The sequence below is a fragment of the Dermochelys coriacea genome, chromosome 2 (assembly GCF_009764565.3).
Source record: "Dermochelys coriacea isolate rDerCor1 chromosome 2, rDerCor1.pri.v4, whole genome shotgun sequence".
In the NCBI taxonomy this organism is placed as follows: domain Eukaryota; kingdom Metazoa; phylum Chordata; order Testudines; family Dermochelyidae; genus Dermochelys; species Dermochelys coriacea.
This window is the reverse complement of record NC_050069.1, coordinates 195,545,486-195,567,410: the sequence shown is the minus strand read 5'-3', so window position 1 is coordinate 195,567,410 and position 21,925 is coordinate 195,545,486. Positions and strand designations below refer to the sequence as shown.

Here is a 21,925-nt window from a genome sequence, read left to right as displayed (position 1 = left end):
AATTTATTTTATAATTATATGATAAAAATAAAAAGCAAGCAATTTTTCAGTAATAGTGTGCTGTGACATTTTTGTATTTTTATGTCTGATTTTGTAAGCAAGTAGTTTTTAAGACAAAACAGACTCCTGAAAGAGATACAGTAGCCTGGAAAGGTTGAGAACTGCTGATTTAGACCATATTTCCATAATTTGTTTATGAGACCGTCATGTGGGACTGTGTCTAAAGCCTTACTGAAATCAAGATACATCACATCTACTGCTTCCCCCCATCCACTAGGCTAGTAACCCAGTCAAAGTAGGAAGTTAGGCTGGCTTGGTATAATTTGTTCTTGACAAGTCTCTTCTGGCTATTCCTTATAACGCTATTATCCACTAGTACATACAAATTGATTGTTTAACAATTTGTTCTAGTATCTTTCCAGGTATTGAAGTTAGGTTGACTGGTGCATAATTCCCCAAGACCTCGCTGTTCCCCTTTTTAAAGATAGGTACCATGTTTGTCATTGTCCCATCCTCTGGAACCTCGCCCATCCTGTGTGAGTTCTCAAAGATAATCACTAATGATTCTGAAATTGCTTCAGCTAGGTCCTTATAGAATGACTATCATCAAGATCTTCTGACTTAATATACCTAACTTATCTAAATATTCTTTAACCTGTTCTTTCCCTATTTTGGCTTGCATTTCTTCCCCCTTGTTAATATTAATTGTGTAGAGTATTTGATCACCATTAAGCATTTTAGGGAAGACTAAGGGCTGGTCTACACTACCACGGTAAATCAAGTGCTCTCCCATCAATTTAGCACGTCTTCACCAGACCCGCTAAATCGACCCTTACTATATCAATTGCAACAATGCCAATCTACTGGTAAGTTTAGACATGCCCTGAAGCTAAATTGGCATTAAACACTTCAGCCTCCTTGACGTCTTCTGTTACTAGCTCACTAAGCAGAGGACTACATTTTCCATCATCTTTCTCTTGGTCCTAACGTATTTGAAGAACCTCTTATTCACTTTTTTGTCACCTTCTAGGTGTAAATTTATAAAGTGCCTTAGCCTTTCTGTTTTTGTCCCTATACGTTTGAGCTATTCTTCAGAACTCCTCCTTAGAAGTCCATCTATGCTTCCATTTTTTGTGAGATTCCTTTTTGATTTTCACATCATTAAAGAATTCTTGATGGAGCCATACTGGCCTCTTACTATTCTACCTCTTTCCTTTGCACTGGAATAGTTTGCTGATGTGCCTTTAACAGTATCTCCTTGAGAAATTGCCAGCTCTTCTGAAGGAGGGAAATGAGTAACAAAGGCAACCAAAATGGAGCAATTAACAATTTGCCTGTCAGTTGTTGAAATCAAATATAATAGTGGCTACTAATACTCTATTAAATGGTTTTACTGTATTAACTAGGTTTTGTGTTTACTGAACAGACATATGCTTGCTACAAGACAAAGAGCTTACATTTCCATCTAAATTGAAACAATACATTAACAAATTTCAGATACATTATGTATAAAATACCAAGACATACCGGTAAGTTAAACCTTTATGCAATTGGTGATTTATATCTTCTAACAACAGATATCCAATATTTGGATGGTTATCTTAAAACAGGAGTGGTCAAACAACGGCTCGGGGGCCGCATCCAGCCCTCCAGACATTTTAATCCAGCCCTTGAGCTTCCGCTAGGGAGCAGAGAGTGGGGTCGGGGGCTTACGTGGCTCCAACAAGCAGCAGCGTGTCCCCTCTCCTGCTCCTACACATAGGAACACTCAAGGGGCACCGCATGCTGCCCCTGCCTCGAGTTCTGCCCCTGCACCTCCCATTGGCCAGGAACCACAGCCAATGGGAGCTGCAGTGGTGGTGCCTGCAGACGGGGCAGCGCACAGAGCCGCCTGGCTGTACCTCCACACAGGAGCCGGAGGGGGGACATGCTGCTGCTTCTGGGAGCTGGTTGAGGTAAGCGCCCCTGACCCACTCCCATGCCCCAACCCCCTGGTATAGACCTGGACTGGACTGGACAGGACTTATCCACGTTGTATTAATCCAGCAGTTAAACTTCTTTTTTTAATCTTAGAGAACAGGGCCATAAAAGAACAATGTACTCAATCTCACTTTCAACCTGAAAATGTATAAATAGATACATGGAAGCACTAAGAGATACTCCAAGTGGATTTCATTTATTTGAGCTGTGTAGTAACTGTTCATAATTTTGATGTACAATTTAGCAAAAGTGTACTTGTCCTATTACGTGAGGCAATAATCTGATTCCTAAATGGGTAAACTACAAGACCAAAAGGAGAGAAGTTTATCATAACAATGGAATTTGATTATTGCTAAGGAACACAGAGGTACGATTGTATTGTTGCTATTACAATAGAAGCTTACTGCCAAATTAATAAGTCCGATTTTTTATTTCACAGTGCAAGAGGTTATGTCCTCCATTACGTTTCCAAAAAGTATGGGCAATTGAAGATACTCTAAAAATGCTAATGAAGTTGATGTCACACCAGTCACTGTACTGAGGATGAAGTAGCCAGAGTCAGTTTGCTGCCTGTATTCTAAACACAAAAGAGGGTATACTTGAAAGCTGAAGAAAATACTTTTAATGAATCTCGTATGGCAAGAATTCTCTCTCTAAAACCTGATTTGTCTGTTTTCTTGTAAAAATATTTATTCCTTTCAGGTGCACAGACATATGTGAAGATACTATGATACTATCTATTTCAATCTGTTTATCATCCCTATATTTTTTAGGTCTTGTGACTTTTATCATCTCTATAAATAATTTATAAGATATACAATGACTTGCTGCAAGTCTGTAATATGCTCAGTAGGAGTCTTAACACACAAAGGAACTACATCAGACTTCTTCCTCTGTATCATATCAGCTTTGGAATACAAACAGATTTTGCTCCAAAGAAGCCTCAGTTTGTAACATGTAGGCTAAAGAGTGAACTTACAAAAAACAGTTTTAGGGTATCCAAAAGGAATTTGATTGAGCAAAGAGAAGACATACAGGCATTAAAAGCAGAAAACAATTTTGTGATGCACAAAGACAGTCAGCTTAAAATAAATTCAGGCAGGAGAACTTATTCAAAAAAAAATTACCTAATACATTGTTACTTGGTATATTTAAAAGATTATTATAACCGAATGAGAAATCAGAAAAAAAAAGTATTTCTCACTATAATTTGTGTATTTGACAAAAAGTATGAGAAATAGTGTGTGTTTGACAGCATACAGTCCATTTTACTGTTGTAAAACCACCAAAGATAGGTAGAGAAGATTTGAGAATAGATACAATACCTACAACTATTTCTAATGTTATTTAATTTACTAGATTTCAAATTGACAGTGTCCATTTAAGATTTGCAGCCTATTTATTCTTAAGACAAACTGTCAAGAACAAAAACTTATTGTGTGTGAGGATTATAGTTATTTATTACTTGTGTTACAACAGTCCCATACAAAGTCAAAAAAAAAGTATTCCCACTTGCTGTCAATGCACAATAGTGTATACTTTCAATTAGCTACCTCGAGACAGCATAGGGTGGCCAACTTTCTAATGTCTGAAAACTGGATCCCCCTGGCTACCCTCTTTCCCCCAGACTGCACCCCGTTCGACCTCTTCTTTGAGGCCCCGCTCACTCCTCCGCCCCCAGCCCTCAGTCACTCGCTGCTCTTCCCCCTCAACTCCAGCATGAGCAGCCCCAAGAGACTTGCAAACCCCTGCTCCAGCAGGCTGCCTGAGAGTGCAGGTCACAAGAATGCTGAGGCCACACAAGAGCAGCCAGGCAAACTCCGCTGGAGATCTAGGATGTGGCTCTGCTGCCCAGCAGCCCCATGCCTCCCTCTGCACTGCCTGCCCAGCAGCCCCCTGGGAAATGTTCCATGCCCACTGGGAGCCCTGTACCCCACTCACCATGGACCGTCACACTGTCCTCTGCTGCAGCCCTGCAAACCATGGTCCGCAAAGGGCCACCTGCAGCCCAAGACAGTGCATGTGTACTGCCACGAGAGCTGCCACTTCAGGGCCAGGCAACAGGCTACCGCTTCCACCCCATCCCCATGGTAACCAGACTTTTAGTGTCCAGTCAGTACATCTGACCAGACACTGCCAGGTTCTCTTTTTTGACCAGATTTTCCAGTTGAAAACTGGACACCTGACAACCATAAGTCAGCAGAGTTCTACAACCAGAGGTCATACCACAGCTCCCCTGCTCCCCACACCCTCACAGTTCACCCTTGGTTTGGCAATGCTCTGCAAAAATTACCACCAGAAGCCAGCAAGTGCTCAATATTACTTGCCAACCCATAACTAAAATGTCAAAGTCTACAAGACAACATGGTACAGTAACTTCTTAGAGAGATAATCTCCTGGTTTATCATCTTTCTCAGGCTAGGCAAGCCAAAATATTTTATTCACTTTCAGTGAGATCCAGAATTACTGAACTCACCAACTCACTGCTGTATAAAAGCAAATAAATTTATATATATATATAAATAAAACAGATGAAACCCAGAAATTATCAAGCTGGAGGGAACAACAACCTCATGGTTAGACATGGGTAGAAGATGAGATATCTGAGTTTTATTCACAGTTCCACAACAGATTTATTAAGTGATCCCTTAACCCTTCTGGATCTCAGTTTACCCACCTGTAAAACAGGCACAAGACATCTCCTTACTTAACAAGAAAGTTGTACAGTTTGATTTAAGTTTGTAAAGTACTTAAGCAATTCTCAGAAGGAATATACAGTAAGTGTAATATCTGTTCACATACTAAGAAAAAATGTATCAACGTCAGGTATCTTGTGATATAAAAAGAGAACTGTCAAACTGCAACATCATTTTACTTGGTAAAATTAAAATACTGATATCACTGTGCCACAATAGATTACAAAAACATTTATAGGTTAACTGAAGGCACGACAATAATTAAAGATGCAAGTTCCAAGTCCCAATAACACTTACAGCAAAATTACTATTTTCAAGACAGTTTTTCATTTCAACTGAAAAGTGATTCAAAAGTAGAAACACCAGTGTAACTCACAAGTAATGTCACTTACATTAATGGAGTTAATGTAAAATTGGTGCATGCAAGAGAATGACCCCTAGACTTGTACATTTCTATAAGGGTTTGTCTACGCTCAAAATGCTGCAGCTGTGATGCTTCAGTGAATCAGAGAATATCAGGGTTGGAAGAGACCTCAAGAGGTCATCTAGTCCAACCCCCTGCTCAAAGCAGGACCAATCCCCAACTAAATAGTGAAGACACTATCTACACCAATTGGAAGGGTTCTCCCATCGGCATAGGTAATCTATCTTCCAGAGAGGCAGTAGCTAGCACTGTCTATACCAGAGGTTCTCAAATTGGGTTATTACATGGAGGGTCACAAGCTGTCAATCTCCACTCCAAACCCCGCTTTGCCTCCAGCATTTATAATGGTGTTAAATATATAAAAAAGTGTTTTTAATTTATTGGGAGTGGGGGGTCACACTCAGAGGCTTTCTATGTGAAAGAGGTTACCAGTACAAAAGTTTGAGAACCATTGGTTTACACCAAGATTTAAGTCTGTTTAACTGCATTGCTCAGACATATGGATTTTTCACACCCGAGTGACTTAGTTATGCCAGCCTAATTTGCTAGTGTAGATCGGGCCTAAATGTGAGAAAAATAATTAGGGAATAGATAAAATTCCTGCAATAACAAGGTATGGTAACTATCTGCTATAACAGCATAAGAAATACATGGTGCTTCCACCAGGTAACTCCCAGATAGGAGCAGCAGTACAGACATTTGTTTCCAGAAGGCAATGCTCTTGGTTTAGAAGGTGCCAGATGCTTCACTGTATTTACACCCTCTGTGAATTATCTGAAAGTCATTTGCAATAACTATCCTAGCAAGAAACTGTAGTGATGTGTTCTAAGACAGACATGGGGCCCCAGAAACATTCTAATGCACAGCAGACCTTTAGAAAAAGAGACAGTGACTTTTTGTACTATTAATATTGCTGTTTATAACAGTTGTTGTATTCCATTTTATTTAAAGTCAGATAGTGATTACTATCCACACTGCTTGTCAAGATTTATGCCACTTGAACATCAAATATTTCTATCTAATCTTGAACTTCATTTAAAAATGTTATTCTACTATAGGTACTGAATTTAACAGCTAATTTTAATTCTAGTTACTTCTTGGGGGGAGAAGGGAGGGAGAAGAGTCCAGTCTGAGACAGAGGGTGTCAAGAATTGTGTTAAATTAAATCAAACTTAACAGTAAACTGCAAAGAATTCTCTTTAAACTGAGCTTGTACTTTTTTGGGAAGGGTGCTTATTTATAATGTTATAAAGGTAGCCCAAGAGATCTTGTGTTCAGGATTTTATAATAACTGTTTATTATTTGTATTACTGTAGCGCCCAGGGGCTATCGTCATGGATTAGTACCCCATTGTGCTAGGCACTGAACAAACAGAGAATGTAAAGATTGTCCCTGCCCCAAGGAACTAACCACCACATTTTTTCCTTTATTTGCATTTTTCAAACTTTAGAAATATCAGGAATGCCAATTCAAGACTTACTTGATTTTGGAGGAGCTGATGAATATGTAATATTGTTAGCTCTGAACCTTAAATGAAGTGGGAGTTTGAATATTTAACAAAGACTTCCTCACACCAAAGTGTTCGTCACTGAAGTTAAAGAATTAACAATATCAACAAAATGGTAATAGTCTGATTTTCCCTCTCAACTGTTCATCATTCTCTCTCTTGAATCTTGGGAGGGCATTATTTAACTGATTCTCCAATTATTGAGTTTTCAAGGCTAGACAGAATCTGAATTTTCAGTTTAAGAGACAAGCAGAAATATATTTGAACAAAGCTTTTCAGAGTGTCTTTATACACTTTAAAGAAGCAAAAAAAAAAAAAAGCACACACTGACTCCTCTTTTTCTCCCCTCACCAGCTCAATTGAAGCTTTGCAGAAACAGGACCTTCTCCTTTCCTATGCTACCACCTGAAAGCAGAGTGAGCTTTCCAATTCTCTGTAGTGACCCTTTCCGGTCAAACAAAGGCTGTTGACTTTATTCTTGAGGTTTCCCAATCCTGTCTTCCTGGCTGAAGAGACAATGCTGTGATGACAAGGACCACGTGTCAAATTTATTATCTTCATCTTAGTTGTTGATAAGCACCTAATACTGTCTTCCTGATAAAATATTCCATCCTTCAAACACTGACTTTTTAACAAACAAATTAAGAGCCCAACAAACAGCACAACAAATTAGAGAAGCCTCCATTTACAGCCTACTACAACTGTCACCTTAAGGATCATGGTTAGGGCCTTACCAATTTCATAGCCATGAAAAAGGCATCATGGACCGTGAAATAAGCCTTTCCCTGTGAAATCCCATGTCCCCTAGTTCCTAGGAGCACCCCAGCAAAGGGGGCTCCTAACTTTGGCTGGGTTGGGAAGGGACAGAATTGTCCATCCCCTGCACAGCTGCTCTGGGGCGGAGGGAGAGATCAGATCCACCTCCATTTCAGGGAGCCTCCTGCGGCTGCAGGAAGCTCTGCAGTTGCTGCCTTCAGGCTGCCACCCTCACTTCTGCACTATCCCATGACCCCTCTACAACAGGTTTGCGACCCTCCCCCCCCATTGGGTCAGGACCCCCATGGTTACAACACCATGAAATTTCACATTTAAACCTCTGAAAACGTGAAATTTACCAATTTTCAAATCCTATGACTGTGAAATTGACCATAATGGACCATGAATTTGGTAGGGCCCTAATCATGGGTGGTTTGATTTGTAAATTACAACCACTTCCAAGAGATTTGTAAGGTAAACAATTGCTGCTTTAATTGCCTGAATCCATCTATTCTTAAATAATTTTTCTAAACATCACCAATCTAACATGCGTGAAAATTCAGGTCCTCCATTTTTTTCTATCAAAGCTCAATATCAAAATGTTACAAGTCACAAATGATCTGTTGTAGTCAAGTAGCACAAATACTGGATTCCCAGTAAACAGCCATTTGCGTGGAAAGTAAAGTACTGAGGTAATACATACAAGAACTCATAAAATTGATCAATTATTTACTAGCGTAAGTGCTAACCTCACTCAACAGGATGAAAAATAAACTATGCCCCCAGACTTCCTGCAATTTAAAGGAACAACAGTTGTGTACTGTTTCTTGTACACCACGTTTAATGGTAACATTAAATAGACAGTTGATAAAATGTAGCTTCCAACTTCTTTCTTGCTGCTGTTACCCTGCTTCTTTCTTACCAGGGCTTCACTCCACTTTCTCTCTGTCTCTTCCTGTAACTGATCACACTGCATCTTTTCTTGAGTTTTCTTCCCTTCCACTTTTATCCTTCTCCTCCTCCTCCCCCAAGATTTCTGAATACCACAATTCTCTTTTCTAACTGATCTCATCACTCTGCTTGCTTGCTCCCTCTCCCCGCTACTCTCACATCCACTTGTCCAATTACTCTCATACCCAAACAACCTCCCTACTCTTTACACTAGCACCTGAAACTGACACACAGAGTTTGACATCTTTTAAATCTAATAGTCACAAGACTTAGACTACTAACCAAAAACAGACAGAAAATGGTGTGATAGAAAGTGTGCCTTACTGTCCAAAAGCAACATGCAAATTAAAAACCAATCCTCCTCCAGCTGTCAGACAAAATTAAGGTATTGGGATTCCTAAGAACGTGTGATCTCTGAACTCTACTTGGAGAGGGAGTACCACTTTTCATATTAGCCTCTGGGGTGAAGCATCTAATGAATTTCAAGCCCCCTTCTGAATCATTTCTGGCTATAGCAAGGGATATTCATCCCCAGGCCAGACCTTCCTGAATCCTGCTGGGAAGGAATGACTATGAAAAGGACTTGAGGGACATGGTGGATAAAGATATTAACAAGAAACAAAAGACCTATTAAAATCCTTGGATGCATACACACAGAAATATCAAGCAGAAGTAGAGGAATTATATTATCTCTGTATTTGGCACTGGTACGACTGCTATGGGAATACTGTGGACACCCTAACAAGACACAATTCAAGGGTGTTGATAAACTGGAGAAGGTTCAAAGAAAAGGCCATGAGAATCGTTAAAGGATTGGAAAACACCTTTATCATGAAAGACTCAAGGAGCTTGATCAGTTTAGCTTAAAGAGAAGGTTAAGGGGTGATTTGATCACAGTTTATAAGTACATACAGGGGGAACAGAAATTGGATACTTGAGGGCTCTTCAATCCAGCTGATAAGGGTACAAGATCCACAGGCTGGAAGTTGAAGATAGACAAACTGATGGGAAATAAGGCATACCTTTGATTTTATTACAGAGACGTTAATTAACCATTGGAACAATTTACCAAAATGTGTGGTGGATTATTTTTAAATCAAGACTGAACTAGAGCATATGCTAAAATCCAAACAGGAATGAATTCAGGGCCAGGCCTATGTTATACAGGCAGTCAGACAGATGGTCACATTGGTCCCTTCTGGGCTTAGAATTTATGAATATCCACATCCCTAAAACGACTACTGCTGCCTTTGAGAGAGGAGGTGTAACAGCAGTCAGGCTACATTTATTGTGAACATTTTTACATGAACCAGTTATCACAGAAGTGCAAAATAAGTTTTGCCTTCCTGGTACGGATTCTATACAAATGCAACAGGACACAGCCCTGCACTTCTGTCTTCTCATATGACCCCTCCAGTTCTCACACCTCCAGTTTGTAACCATTGCTGCATACTTTGTGTTTTATCAAATCACCCTCTTACACAGTCCCATGCAGCAATTCTATTTACAGTGTCAGACAATGAGAGAGGGAAGAGATCTATCCACACAAAGATCTTCCTTTATGCTGGCCCTGTTGACCTCTCTCCCCTTCTTTTTCTTCTCCTCCCCTTCCACTTCCTTCCTGTGCTCCTTTTCTACCCTTGCAGTTAATGGGCTAAATAGCTCATTAGCTCTCCCCAGCCCAGGCTGACTTAGTAACTAGCCACTCCTTCCCTCAGTCAGGCCCTCTCTAGGGGAACTAACTGGATTTACAGTGACCAGAGTGCAGGTTCAGCTGCTGGTTCTCAGTACACACCAGTCACACACCAACCTCCCTTGTCTAATGGAAAAGTTTCTCCTTCCCCAGGCTCTTTCTCCTTTACCAGAGGTACTGTTCTCCTTGAGTCCTTCTTTGCCCCCAAGTTGGTCCTCCAGGGTCCCCTTATAGGCTCCACCCATTCTCCACCACAGAAATTCAGTTTTGAGGGGTGGGGTCACTCCCATAATCCAGTCTCAGCCCACAGGTCTTCATACCAGGGGCAATCTGGTGGGACACTCTCTCCACTCTCGACCCCTTTGTTTTGTAGCAGAGCCCATTGGTAACACTCACCCTCCTGGTTACCTAGGGGCTCAGCTTACCCCAGGCCTCCAAACAGCTTGTGGGGTCCCTCCTGTCACTCAAACAATGGAAGGACTTCCAATAACCCCGCAACCCCTGTCAAGTTCGACTTCTCCTTATCCCACAAGGCTAATTCTGTGTTTTTTTCTTCCTCCCCATTCCCTTCTGTAAGAGGCCTCCATTGTCTTTACTTTCCCTCTGGCTTGTGTTTTTTTGTCTAGTGTTTTCCAATTCATCTATGTCTAGCTTTTCCTTTTCCTTTCCCAAGGGTTTTACTCCTGCCCCACCCAATAGACTCTGGACCCCAATCTGTTTCCCTAATGGGAAGGAGCTCCAGTTGATACCCAAGTATGAAGGGATGGGAAAACATGTCCACAGCCACCACCCATTTCCATCTAAGCTTCCTACAAACCTAGAAGGGTACCTCAGCCATAAGGAAGAGTTTCTTATCCCCATGGATGCATCCAAGCCACAATCTTGCTCCTGGGAGCATCCAGTGGGGCTTCACTTATGCCTTCTTGACTAATGCATAGACTGAGGCACAGTCTACTAGACACCTTTGACACCTCCTCCCCATCTTTACAAAAAGAGTAGGTAGCTTCTCTTTCCATCTATGCCCAAGAGTCTCTGCCCAACTGCAGGACTCTGCAAAACCACATTCCATATAAATCTCTTTCTTATGTCTCCTTGGTGCCCACACCAAGGACAGACAATACCCCATGTTGCAGCCCAAGTCCCCCTAAATTCTTCTCTCTTCTTTTCTATGATCTTTCCCACATTGGTTTCTCCGACCCTCCTCCCCAGATCTGAACTATCAATCCTCTTTCCTGGGGTTGTCCACCTCAGCAAATTCTTCTGAGAGAGTCTGACCACAGGATCTAGACTGACCGGCTGATGCCCCCTAACCCATACCCTGGTTCTTGGGGATATTCTGCAGGTACTCTTCTAGAGTTAGTGCATCCGTGATCTCGCCCACCATCTGAGGGTCCAGCCGCAACCATCAGGTCTCCCAGTCCATCAGTTTCTGGGCAAGATGATGGGGCTGTAACTCCCCATCCATTTAATGACTTGAAACTTTTGCTAGTATTTTTCAGTGGATAAGTTCACCTGGTTTAGGATGGCCACCTTAACTATAACATAGGACCATGCTTACTCACAGCCATGTAGGCCACTTGAGCTTCCCCTGTCAAATAGGGCACTAGCCATAGGGCCCAGGTTCCCTTGTCCCAACCTGCACCGATAGCTACTTTAAAAAATAACAAAGAATGTGTAGGGGTCATCCACACGGTAGGGACCATCTTACAGAGGCCTACTGCCTATGCCAGGCCGCCGTTCTCCACTGCAGGACTCACCACACCTTGAAGCAGCTGTTGTTGCATGAGAGCTTGCTCTCGAATAAAGTCCTGTAGGCTTTTCTGTTGCTCAGCCTGCCAGGCAAACAAGGACTGTCTCTCCAGGTGGTGGGATTGCTGGAAGGCCTGCACGGTTTCTTGCATCTCCTTCTACTAGCCATTGCAATGATGTCCTCCATCACCCAGACTGCAGAACCTTTGCACGAACTCCCCTGTCAGTTTCTCAGCACATATAAGGCAGATCCTGGACAAGTCCTTATTTGCAACAGGGCAGAGTCCTTCATTCTCATCTTCTCGTACAAATGGCTCTGACACCTCTGGTTTGTAACTACCATTGTACATTTTGTGTTTTTATCAACCACCATCCTCTTACAGTCCTGTGCAGCAAGTCTATTTCAAGTGTCGTATAATCATAAAAGAGGGAAGAGATCTCTCCATTCAGAGATCTCCCTTTACCTTTGCACTGGTGCTCGCTTTCTTCCCACTTCCCTGCCCTGTACTTCCTTCCTATGTTCCTTTTTCTACTCTGGAAGTTAACCGGCTAATCAGCACCTTAGCTCTCCCCAGCCCAAGCTGATCTAGTAATTAGTCATTCCTTCCCTCTCTCAGGCCATCTCCAGGGGAACTAATTGGATTTACAGTGACCAGAGTGCTGGTTCAGCTGTTGGTTCTTAGCACTTTGTCACAACAAACACTAAGATCTCTTACTAGCAGAGCTATAAAATGCCACAAACCTTAAGATAAATATCAGAACATTTTAAAAGGAAGTTATGGGAATGCATTTATATCATCCACCCACAGTTGTGAGGTTAACAAATGCAATACTTTCATTTTCATTACTCACTGTAATATTTTGATTTTTTTTAAATTATATTTATTATTGAGACCTAGAACGTGTGACCAATTTCAGCAGCTTTTATATACAGATGGCTAATTAGCTTTCTCTAAATGTATCATCAGAGGACAGGCTAGAATTTTAAGGTGATTTATCCCAGGAGAAACTGAACTCCAGATGCGACCGTCCAATGAAGAAAACACAGTTGCCCCAGTGATTTTATAGCAAAATCTTTTTTTTAAGTAGTATTATATATACATTAAATATGTATACTCTCCAGTGTGGGGCCAATGGATTTTATTATTTAATTTAGTCAGTCATTTATCCTATTTCTTAACACTAATGCTAAGTATTCACATTATTTTTTAAAATGAACTAATAGTGCATGTGTGTGTTCCCTCTGATCTCACACACACACACACACGGGGTGTATTATCCAGAGGAATCGTTGCTCAAACAACAAGGGGAGCTAATCAGAGTCTAGGGGATTTAGCGGTGACTGTGGGAATTTGCCACTTTTTACTGTCTGAAAGCTCAGCATGCCATCACAGTGGAAGAAAGGCTGCTGTATGTTGTGTTTGTTACTTCTCTCCCTCAGGAACAAAACTGCTGCTCTGGTCTGACATTCACTGTCAAATCCCAGATTCATTGACTGACTGGAAATGTTTGGGTCCTGTTTGTCCTAAATTTAATTTTTCTATAGCTCCTATCACTATACTATCTGAGCATCTTGTATACATAAATGAATTATCTTCACAAAAGGTATAGACAGTGATATCCCCATTTGACAAACAGAGAACTAAGGTACAAAGAAGTTATTTGCCCAAAGTGACACAGAATGCCTGGGCCAGAGTCAGGAACAGAACCCAGACCTCCTGAGTCCCCAACAAATGCTTTAACCACAAGATTGTCCTTTTTCTCAACTCCAACCTGAGATTGAAAGAAGTCCTCTACTACGCATTTGTTGTAAACACAACTAAAGGATGAGACACAAATGGATGAATTTGTATGCTGGCCCTTTAATTTGCTAAATCCTCCTCTGGTTCCACTCAACTGCTTGAGCAACATGCTATGCTTGAGGATGACTCCACATGGCTGACTGTGTAGTAGATGCTCTCCCTGAAGTATAATGTTATCTATTTTTGCAAATCCTCCATTCTATTAACAATTTCAAAGGAGTTTGTGTGAGATAGATCTATAGTTCAACTTCAGTTTCCCTCTATGTATCTCTGGAGGCTTCAGAGCAGACGTACTGGTCAATCAAACACACATTTTCCATTTCACTGGTCTAAGCTAGGTTTCTGATCATCCCAAGTGGCAGAATTTTTCCTTGAGTGGCTGAGGAACCACTCTCCCATCAAAGATGGTCCCAAAAGAATAGAACATCTATACATCAGTCATTAAGCTATCAGAAGAATAAAGGCTTCGGTCAAGAATCTATAGGCACAAGTGTACTTTCTCTTGGGACGGTGTTCCTGAAATATCATTTATCTGATATGCAATTTTTTAAAAGCAGGTATACCATTAAATCTAAAAATAGAATTATAGATGTAAAGATTCTAAAAATAAAGTTATATATTAAAGAACACTCTAAGCTCAAATGATGTAGCTATTGGGGAAAAATCCCAGATACATTTCCAAGAGCAAAAGGTGAAGAAAGTAGCTCAAGGAATAAGACAATTTACTTTGGGATGCAATTTTTTTTTTTTAAGTGTTCAGTAGTACGTCTTCATTATATATATTTTACAGGTTAAATCTTGGCATTTTAAATTCCAAATCTGACTTGAAATTAAAGCTGTGCTTGTGACAAAATTTCAGCAGCATAAAACATATGTTGGCTATCAGGTGTCCACCTTGTAAAAATTCCCATCAATCTGTTCACTGTTAGTAGGAACACGCTGCTTTTAATAATTTCCAGCCATTCAACATGATATACTTTATACAAACAAACTGGCATTTGAAAAAGCAGCTTTATTTACAGGGACAATTTTGTGAATAAAAACTACAGCAGCATTTTAGTCCTCTCACCTTTTCAACATGTTTGTATGGCAAAAGCATTAATTTGCTCAGTTACAAGCGTGTGAATTACAATCAAGGTTCTAAAATGTAAGCAGTAGGTTTCACCTTTCACCTTCCCCTCTCTCCTCTATTCCATCTGCAGTCCCTTAATACAAGAATCTCCAGGGCCACTCCAGCTGTGATCAAGCAATAGTCCCTATAATCTATTATAATCTTTGTATTTGTTCTTGCTATTATGAGATTGGGCCACACGAATGGCCTGTTTAACCTGGATTCAGAGGATAGTGTCTCCGACTCTCTTACCTCTGTATAGCTGTCCTGCAAGACATACTGTAAGTTACTTTTATTATTCATTAACAACATTGCACACAGCACTGTACAGATATGCAGGATATATACGCCCTGCTTCAGGGAGCCTTCATGCAAAAAGTGACCCACAGGTAGAGCGTCAACCACATCAGGGTTGTTTTATATAAACACTTTTATATAAAAGTGTTATACGTTCCCACAACCAAAACATATACTGGTTCTTCCCCACTCCCAATTGTTCTGTACATTTAGAAGCACGACAATACTTATTTCCTGATGACTTTGTTTCTCTTGGGCAGACATTTTTACTCCCACATCTATGCATACACAATTCTAATCATATGGCCCTTCACATCTGCTGGTGATTATCTTCTGGATTCTAATACTGAGAAGATAGGCCTTAAACGTACCACTCAAAAGAGAAGTTGGGCCATAGCACTTATGTCCCGCTCCACTGTCTCAGATTCATTCAATTTCCTACCTGACCTACCCATAGGTGACCAGATGTCCCAATTTTATAGGGACAGCCCCGATATCTGGGGCTTTTTCTTATATAGTTGCCTATTACCCCCCACCCTGTCCCAATTTTTCACACTTTCACACTGTCTGTTCACCCTACCTGCTCAAGCACACCTTTCTCATGATAGCCCCAGACAAAGACCCCCAGGAAAGGGATGCACAACAGCCACCTCGAGGCTTCAGTAGAGGTCAGAGTCCCTACTCTGCTACATCATGGAAAAGCAAGTCAGAAAGTCTCCATCAAAACAAGATTTCAACAAAGGATGGGGGCGGGGGGAAAAACGCTTGCAAAATCTGACAACTCCCTCCACCTTCCATCCATTCCCAGTTTTCTGACCAGCTCTGCCGCTACACTGTGCCGAGGGAGGTGACAAGTAGCAGAGGTTTCAACTACTCCCAAGCACCGCAGATACGTCCATACCATAGTTCATGGAGCTTAACATGTTGTCAGCATGGCTGATTTGGAAAAGAGAAAAAACCTTAAAAAAAAAAAAATAAGTGTCCTGAATTAATCCTCCCTGTTCTACTAGATCAGAGTCTCTCCTTCTCCAACATATTTATGCAGTTGATACATCCTGTTTTTCCTCTATATCTACATAAAGTCTGCCTGGTCCACTGTCAAAACTCACATACAGACCTTAATTTTCTTCTCAACTATTGCAACCTCCTTCTTTATGGAATCCCAGACTTACCCCTTCTGATCCATTCTAAATGCTCCCATTAAAGTCACTTATCTTGCCTTCTGCTCAGCCACATCCATTTCATCTTCAAACCCCTTCACTGAAGCTGCTTCTGACATCAAGCTCAATGCTCTTGCCTTCCTAGCTCCTGCTTCCGTTCTCTCATCCCTTATGTTTAAATGCCAACTTCTACTGGTTCCTTTGCTTTTTGTTGGTATTGTATTTATTTTAAACTTTGATTTCTAGAAAATCCTCCACCCCCGAATAGTTTGTGATCCCTGATTGAATAACCCAACTATAATTCAGCAGAACAGCTCTACTGATATTATAAACTTCTTGAGCAAAAATATAAACACAGTATAGTGACTGAAAAAGTGTACTAACACAGCATGAAAAAAGAAACATGACTGCTACAACTTACAATGTCATTTAATTTATTAAAAACAGAATTATTTAAACAAGCATATTTTAAATTATATTGTTTCTCCTGATGTTTTCAGAGAAGGTAAGCATTATAAATTAAAAGTATGTTTGTTTTTCTTGTTAATGGAGGTCTTGTACATTTGGAAATTGACTCCGATAATTACCATCTAACTATTAAATTGCCACAATGCCCAGAGACCCAGTTAGGATCTGATTGTGCTAGGCATTGTCCAAACACAATGAAGATGCAATCCGTGTCCCAAAAAATTTACCATCAGAGGTCTCTATTCTGCAATCAGATCTGTGACATCAGACCCTTAGATCAAAGAAGAGTCCCATTTATTTGGACAAGGATCCACCCACATACATCCCATTGCCCTACTGAGATCTAAGAAATTACTCATTACTTTTGCAAAAAGGGGTCAGATACAAAAGCAGCCTTTAATCAAAAAGTTTTTTTTTTTAAAAAAAAAGAAAAGAGGAAGATTTTCACCAAATAGGGACTGCGTAATTCAAGAGCTAGGTAAGAAGACAGACCTTTCACCTCCAAGAGTCCTGACCAAATCCAACATATGACAGTAGCAACTGAGCTATTACCACCTGATGGCTGATACAGTGGCCTACCAAATGAGTTGATGAAACCAATCCAGTTGTTCCAGGATTGGTGTCCCCAACACAAACACACTATATCTAGCATATTTGTTGGCAGTTATGACAAGGGAACCAAGCCAGAAAGCAGTAGTGGATTGGGGGAACACTAACACAGGCAAACATTGGGTCTTTATTGAACAAGAACATTGTGGCAATGTAAATATCACTAAGCAACCATGGTTTAATTTTCAAAGTCATACCCTCCAGAAATTTATACATATCCTTTACCAAAAGCTGCTCTATGGGCTTGGGATAGAACTAGAGATAAGATAAGCTCTTTTCCTTTGCCAATGACGCCCATTGCAAATAATCCAGATCTTAACCCAAACCACAAACCAGAGACCTTTAAATGTTTCTAACTCATTTAGAGACAAAAATCTAACTTTAACTGGCCCACTCTCCTGTGGTATTAGTACTTCAACTTAGCCATTACGTTTCTCAAGTTTCTAGAAAAAATATTTTATACAGAATGCTAACTTTAATAGAAATGATGGTATCTGGTCATTCAGGAAACAAAAAAAAAATATAACTAATTTAGATCAATCTTTTCAGACAACTTTCCTAACAAAAGAATCTCCATAAGTGACATGCCTGGAAAAGTATCTGGATAGACAAATTACCCACGAGACATGAGGTTTGATCCAGAAAAGAGACCAGCAATCTCAGTCTGTAGCATAATAAAAGCACATTTATGCAAGATATTGTTTCAGTCTCACACTAATCAGATTTAAAAAAAAAAAAAAAAAGATTGAATGGTGATAAATGTTGAAGAAACTGCGGTGAAAGAGGAGATGTTATGCATATATGGGGGACATGGCTAATCATAGAGTATTGGGATGCAATCCATAACCAAATATCACAAATTGTTGGATATATATATTACCAAATGATCCACTGGTAATCCTCCTGGGGCTTCCTACTGGAAATGATAACACAAAGGGAAACAAGGAATTAATTGCTCAATTGTCTTCAGCTGTTCAGCTAATGATAGCGTCTCACAGGAAAAAAACAGTCTAACTGTAGAGAAATGGTTCCAAAAATAATAATAATAATAATAATAATAATAATAATCTGGGAGGTTGCTGTTATGGAAAAATTAACACACCAATTATGTACCTGGCAAAATAGAGGACAAATAGATACTTAGACATTTGGTTACCTTTTATTCAATACTCGCGCACAAAAAACTCAAGGAACTTGTCCAATTTTTTTCTTTTTAAATATTAACATTTGATAGACATTCCTGTCTGTTAAATATGTCGAATCAAAATTTTCACACAATTTAATAAAATCACAAAAAACAACATGATGCTCACTCTGTACTGTGGCAATATCCTGTAAAACAGAGAGATGTGATTACTATATTTCCATTTGTCTCTCTAAACAGAAGCTCACTGTTGTAATGATTATTGCTTTGTTTCTGATATTTACATGGCAAGGATTTGTAAACCTGTTACTACTTCCTAAACAAATCAATAGTAAAAAAGGAACCAATGCACACCTTCCAGCCTGGGGATGAGGATGCTATAATTAGGTCTACAGTAGCAGTTTGACAGGGGCGGGGGGGGGGGGAAAGGCAATTTTCCACCACTTCCACTTCTAATTCAGCTCCATAAGTGACAGCAACTTTGGGAGCTCCAGCGGTGATGACACATTAATAAAAATGCTAGTGTCCATGGGAGCATTAAACACTGTTTACAGCATATCTCAATGACACAGAGTGTTAAAACACCAGGGTCTGCTGAACATTAACAGCACTATTTCTTCCACAGCTGTTATCACTGGCTAGGCACCCTGATGTCAGCAACTGTACAAATTTTTTGCCTGATACAGAAAAGGTCCCGTGTAGAAGTTTACCCTGTTCTATAGGTAGAAGTCCTCACTCTCGAAAACTGCCAATCTAGTACCTTTCATAAGCACAAAAATCTAGTTATTTAAAATAAAAGGGAAAGGGGATGAAGTTTGCTAACCAGAAGTGAAAGAATAATAATAAATCCTCTCTGCCCAATTCCATCACAATAGACCCCAGTACAGAACTATTAACACCACAATCCCAGTTGTAATAACAATTTAGGCCCTGATACCATACTGTGTTGGGTCCAAGCAGATTCCCATTGCAATCAGTGAGGTTCCTTGCCTGCGTAGCAGTCTGTTCATACCCAAGGAATTGCAGGATTAGGACCTTGGTCTCTGTGTCCATGACGAAAATAAATTAGACTTGTCAAATCAGGACATAATGAAATTAAAACTTTATTTTTTCTTATGAATTGTCTCATTCTCCCCTCCAGTAAAATGATCACCACAGAAAATACTATTTTTCTATCATCAGAGGGATAGTCGTATTCTGGATCTGTAAAAGCAGCAAAGAGTTCTGTGGCACCTTACAGACTAACAGACATATTGGAGCATAAGCTTTCGTGGGTGAATACCCACTTCTTCAGATGCATGTCTATGTACTTCTTAGTGCTAGTTTCTTAACTGAGGCAGGACATTTTATTCCATAGTTATGTTTTAAAAAGTTTTGCAGAACAAGGAAGTCAAAAGTAATACATTACAGTATATAGCTTAGATCTATTTCCCACAGAACAAGGTTGGGGGGAGGGAGGATGAACTAGAAACATGTCAAGCACACTATGCACAGAAAGAAAAGCAGTACTTGTGGCACCTTACAGACTAACAAATTTATGTGAGCATAAGCTTTCGTGAGCTACAGCTCACTTCATCAGATGCATGCAGTGGAAAATACAGTGGGGAGAGTTTATATACACAGAGAACATGAAACAATGGGTGTTACCATACATACTGTAACAAGAGAGATCAGGTAAGGTGAGCTATTACCAGCAGGAGAGAAAAAAACCTTTTGTAGTGATAATCAAGGTGGGCCATTTCCAACAGTTGACAAGAACATGTGAGGAACAGTAGGGGGAAAAAATAAGCATGGGGAAATAGTATTACTTTGTGTAATGACACATCCACTCCCAATCTTTATTCAAGCCTAAATTAATTGTATCCAGTTTGCAAATTAACTCCAATTCAGCAGTCTCTCATTGGAGTCTGTTTTTGAAGTTTTTTTGTTGAAGAATTGCAACTTTTAGGTCTGTAATCGAGTGACCAGAGAGATCGACGTGTTCTCCGACTAGTTTTTGAAATGTTATAATTCCTGACGTCTGATTTGTGTCCATTTATTCTTTTACGTAGAGACTGTCCGGTTTGGCCAATGTACATGGCAGAGGGGCATTGCTGGCACATGATGGCATATATCACATGTCACATTAGCTGCTGCTCTGCAACCTAGTCACAGAAAGTTATTTCTTCCATCCCTCCCTTCCTTCCAACTCCCTGAACACACACATAGCATACACGTATTTACAGTCTATGTTCAAACACCATTATATCAGACCTCACTTGCAAAACTGCCACCATGAAGATGCACCAGCCCAGGCACATGATCCACTCGGCTTCCCCTAACGACAATGGAAATACTAACGAGATCCCATCGCCCACGTAGAAGAATGAAAGAGGGATCAGCCCCATGGCCAGGGGCTGGGCGGAATGCTGCCAGGCGGGGCTACACACACACACACCACCCCGCCACCGGCCTAACGGGCCAGGGGTCCCTCAGCCAGCTCCGCAGAGCGGCACCTCAGGGGGACCGGCGCGTCTGGGCGAGCCCGGGAATAGGGTGTCTCACGGGGCTGGTCAGCGGAGGACTCAGATCAGGGGCTCCTGCCTCAGAGAGTGCCGGGGTACTCAGGCGGAGAGGGCGCCCCGCGGCTGTGCGCGCCCACGCGGGGGGCAGCTCCCACCTCGGGGCCGGGGGTTACCTGCTCTGCCAGCCCTGGAGGAGGTTGGTGTATTTGCTGAGCGCTCCCTCCAGCGTCGGCTCCCTCCTGCGGCCGCTGCCGAGCGCCGGCCGCCCTCCGCTTCCTCCCGGGCTCGCGGCTGCCGAGCCCGGGCTGCTGCTGCTCCCTCCTCCTCCTCCGCCGCCGCCTTCCAGCCTGCCCGCCCCTGGCCGGCCCGGCAGCCCGCGGCCCAGGGAGGAGGGAGACGAGCCCGCCGACGTGGGGCGGCTGCTGCTCCGGCTGCTGCTGTTGCTCCCGCCGCCTCCATCCCCGCTGTTGCTGCCGCCGCCCTGCGCCGCCGCCGCCGCCGCCCTCTCCATGGAGCTCGCGGCGCAGGGTCCGATCCCGCCCGGCCGCGGCTGCTGCGAGTTCCCGGGAAATGCCTGACTCACGCGCGGAGCGGGAGTGGCCGGGCCAATGGGGGGAGCCGCCGGGCCCGCCCCCTCCGCCGGTTACTAGAGCAAGTTGGGGCGGCGGCTGCAGAGCCACCCCGAGAGACGCAGGAACCCCGCCCTGGCTGGCGGTCGCTCGCTCGGGAGGCTGCTGGCCCGGCCCGGAACGGAACGGAACGGAAGAGTCCGAGCCAGGCCAGGCCTGAGAGAGAGCACAGCACGCGGAGCGACAGCCAGGGAGAAGAGCACAACACGGTGTGTACCATACAGTAGTAGCGCATAACACACAGCATACGCACCATGTAACAGCCAGGGAGGAGAGCACAACTCGGTGTGTAACACACGGCACCACACAATATACACACACAGCATACACTCTGCATAACAGCCAGGGAGGAGAGCACGACTCGGTGTGTAACACGCACACCCTGTAACAGCCAGGAAGGAGTGCACAGCACGGTGTGTAACATATAGCAACACACACGGCACCA

At 41.9% G+C, this 21,925-nt stretch overlaps 1 protein-coding gene and 1 long non-coding RNA gene across 3 annotated transcripts in view; one reads left to right on the top strand and one right to left on the bottom strand.

Annotated features, from left to right (window-relative positions):
* Positions 1–21,531, bottom strand: part of OSBPL10 (oxysterol binding protein like 10) — a 187,123-nt gene extending 165,592 nt beyond the window's left edge. Inside the window, exon 1 of the mRNA XM_038388596.2 lies at positions 21,025–21,531. Coding sequence (XP_038244524.1) covers positions 21,025–21,362 — 338 coding nt within the window. The 5' untranslated portion in view covers positions 21,363–21,531. The remainder of the gene's footprint in view (positions 1–21,024) is intronic.
* Positions 21,527–21,925, top strand: part of LOC119850506 — a 34,869-nt gene continuing 34,470 nt past the window's right edge. Inside the window, exon 1 of one of the 2 annotated variants that reach the window (XR_006279304.1) lies at positions 21,527–21,689. This is a non-coding gene — a long non-coding RNA (uncharacterized LOC119850506). The remainder of the gene's footprint in view (positions 21,690–21,925) is intronic. The other variant, XR_005290894.2, reaches the window with a different exon arrangement.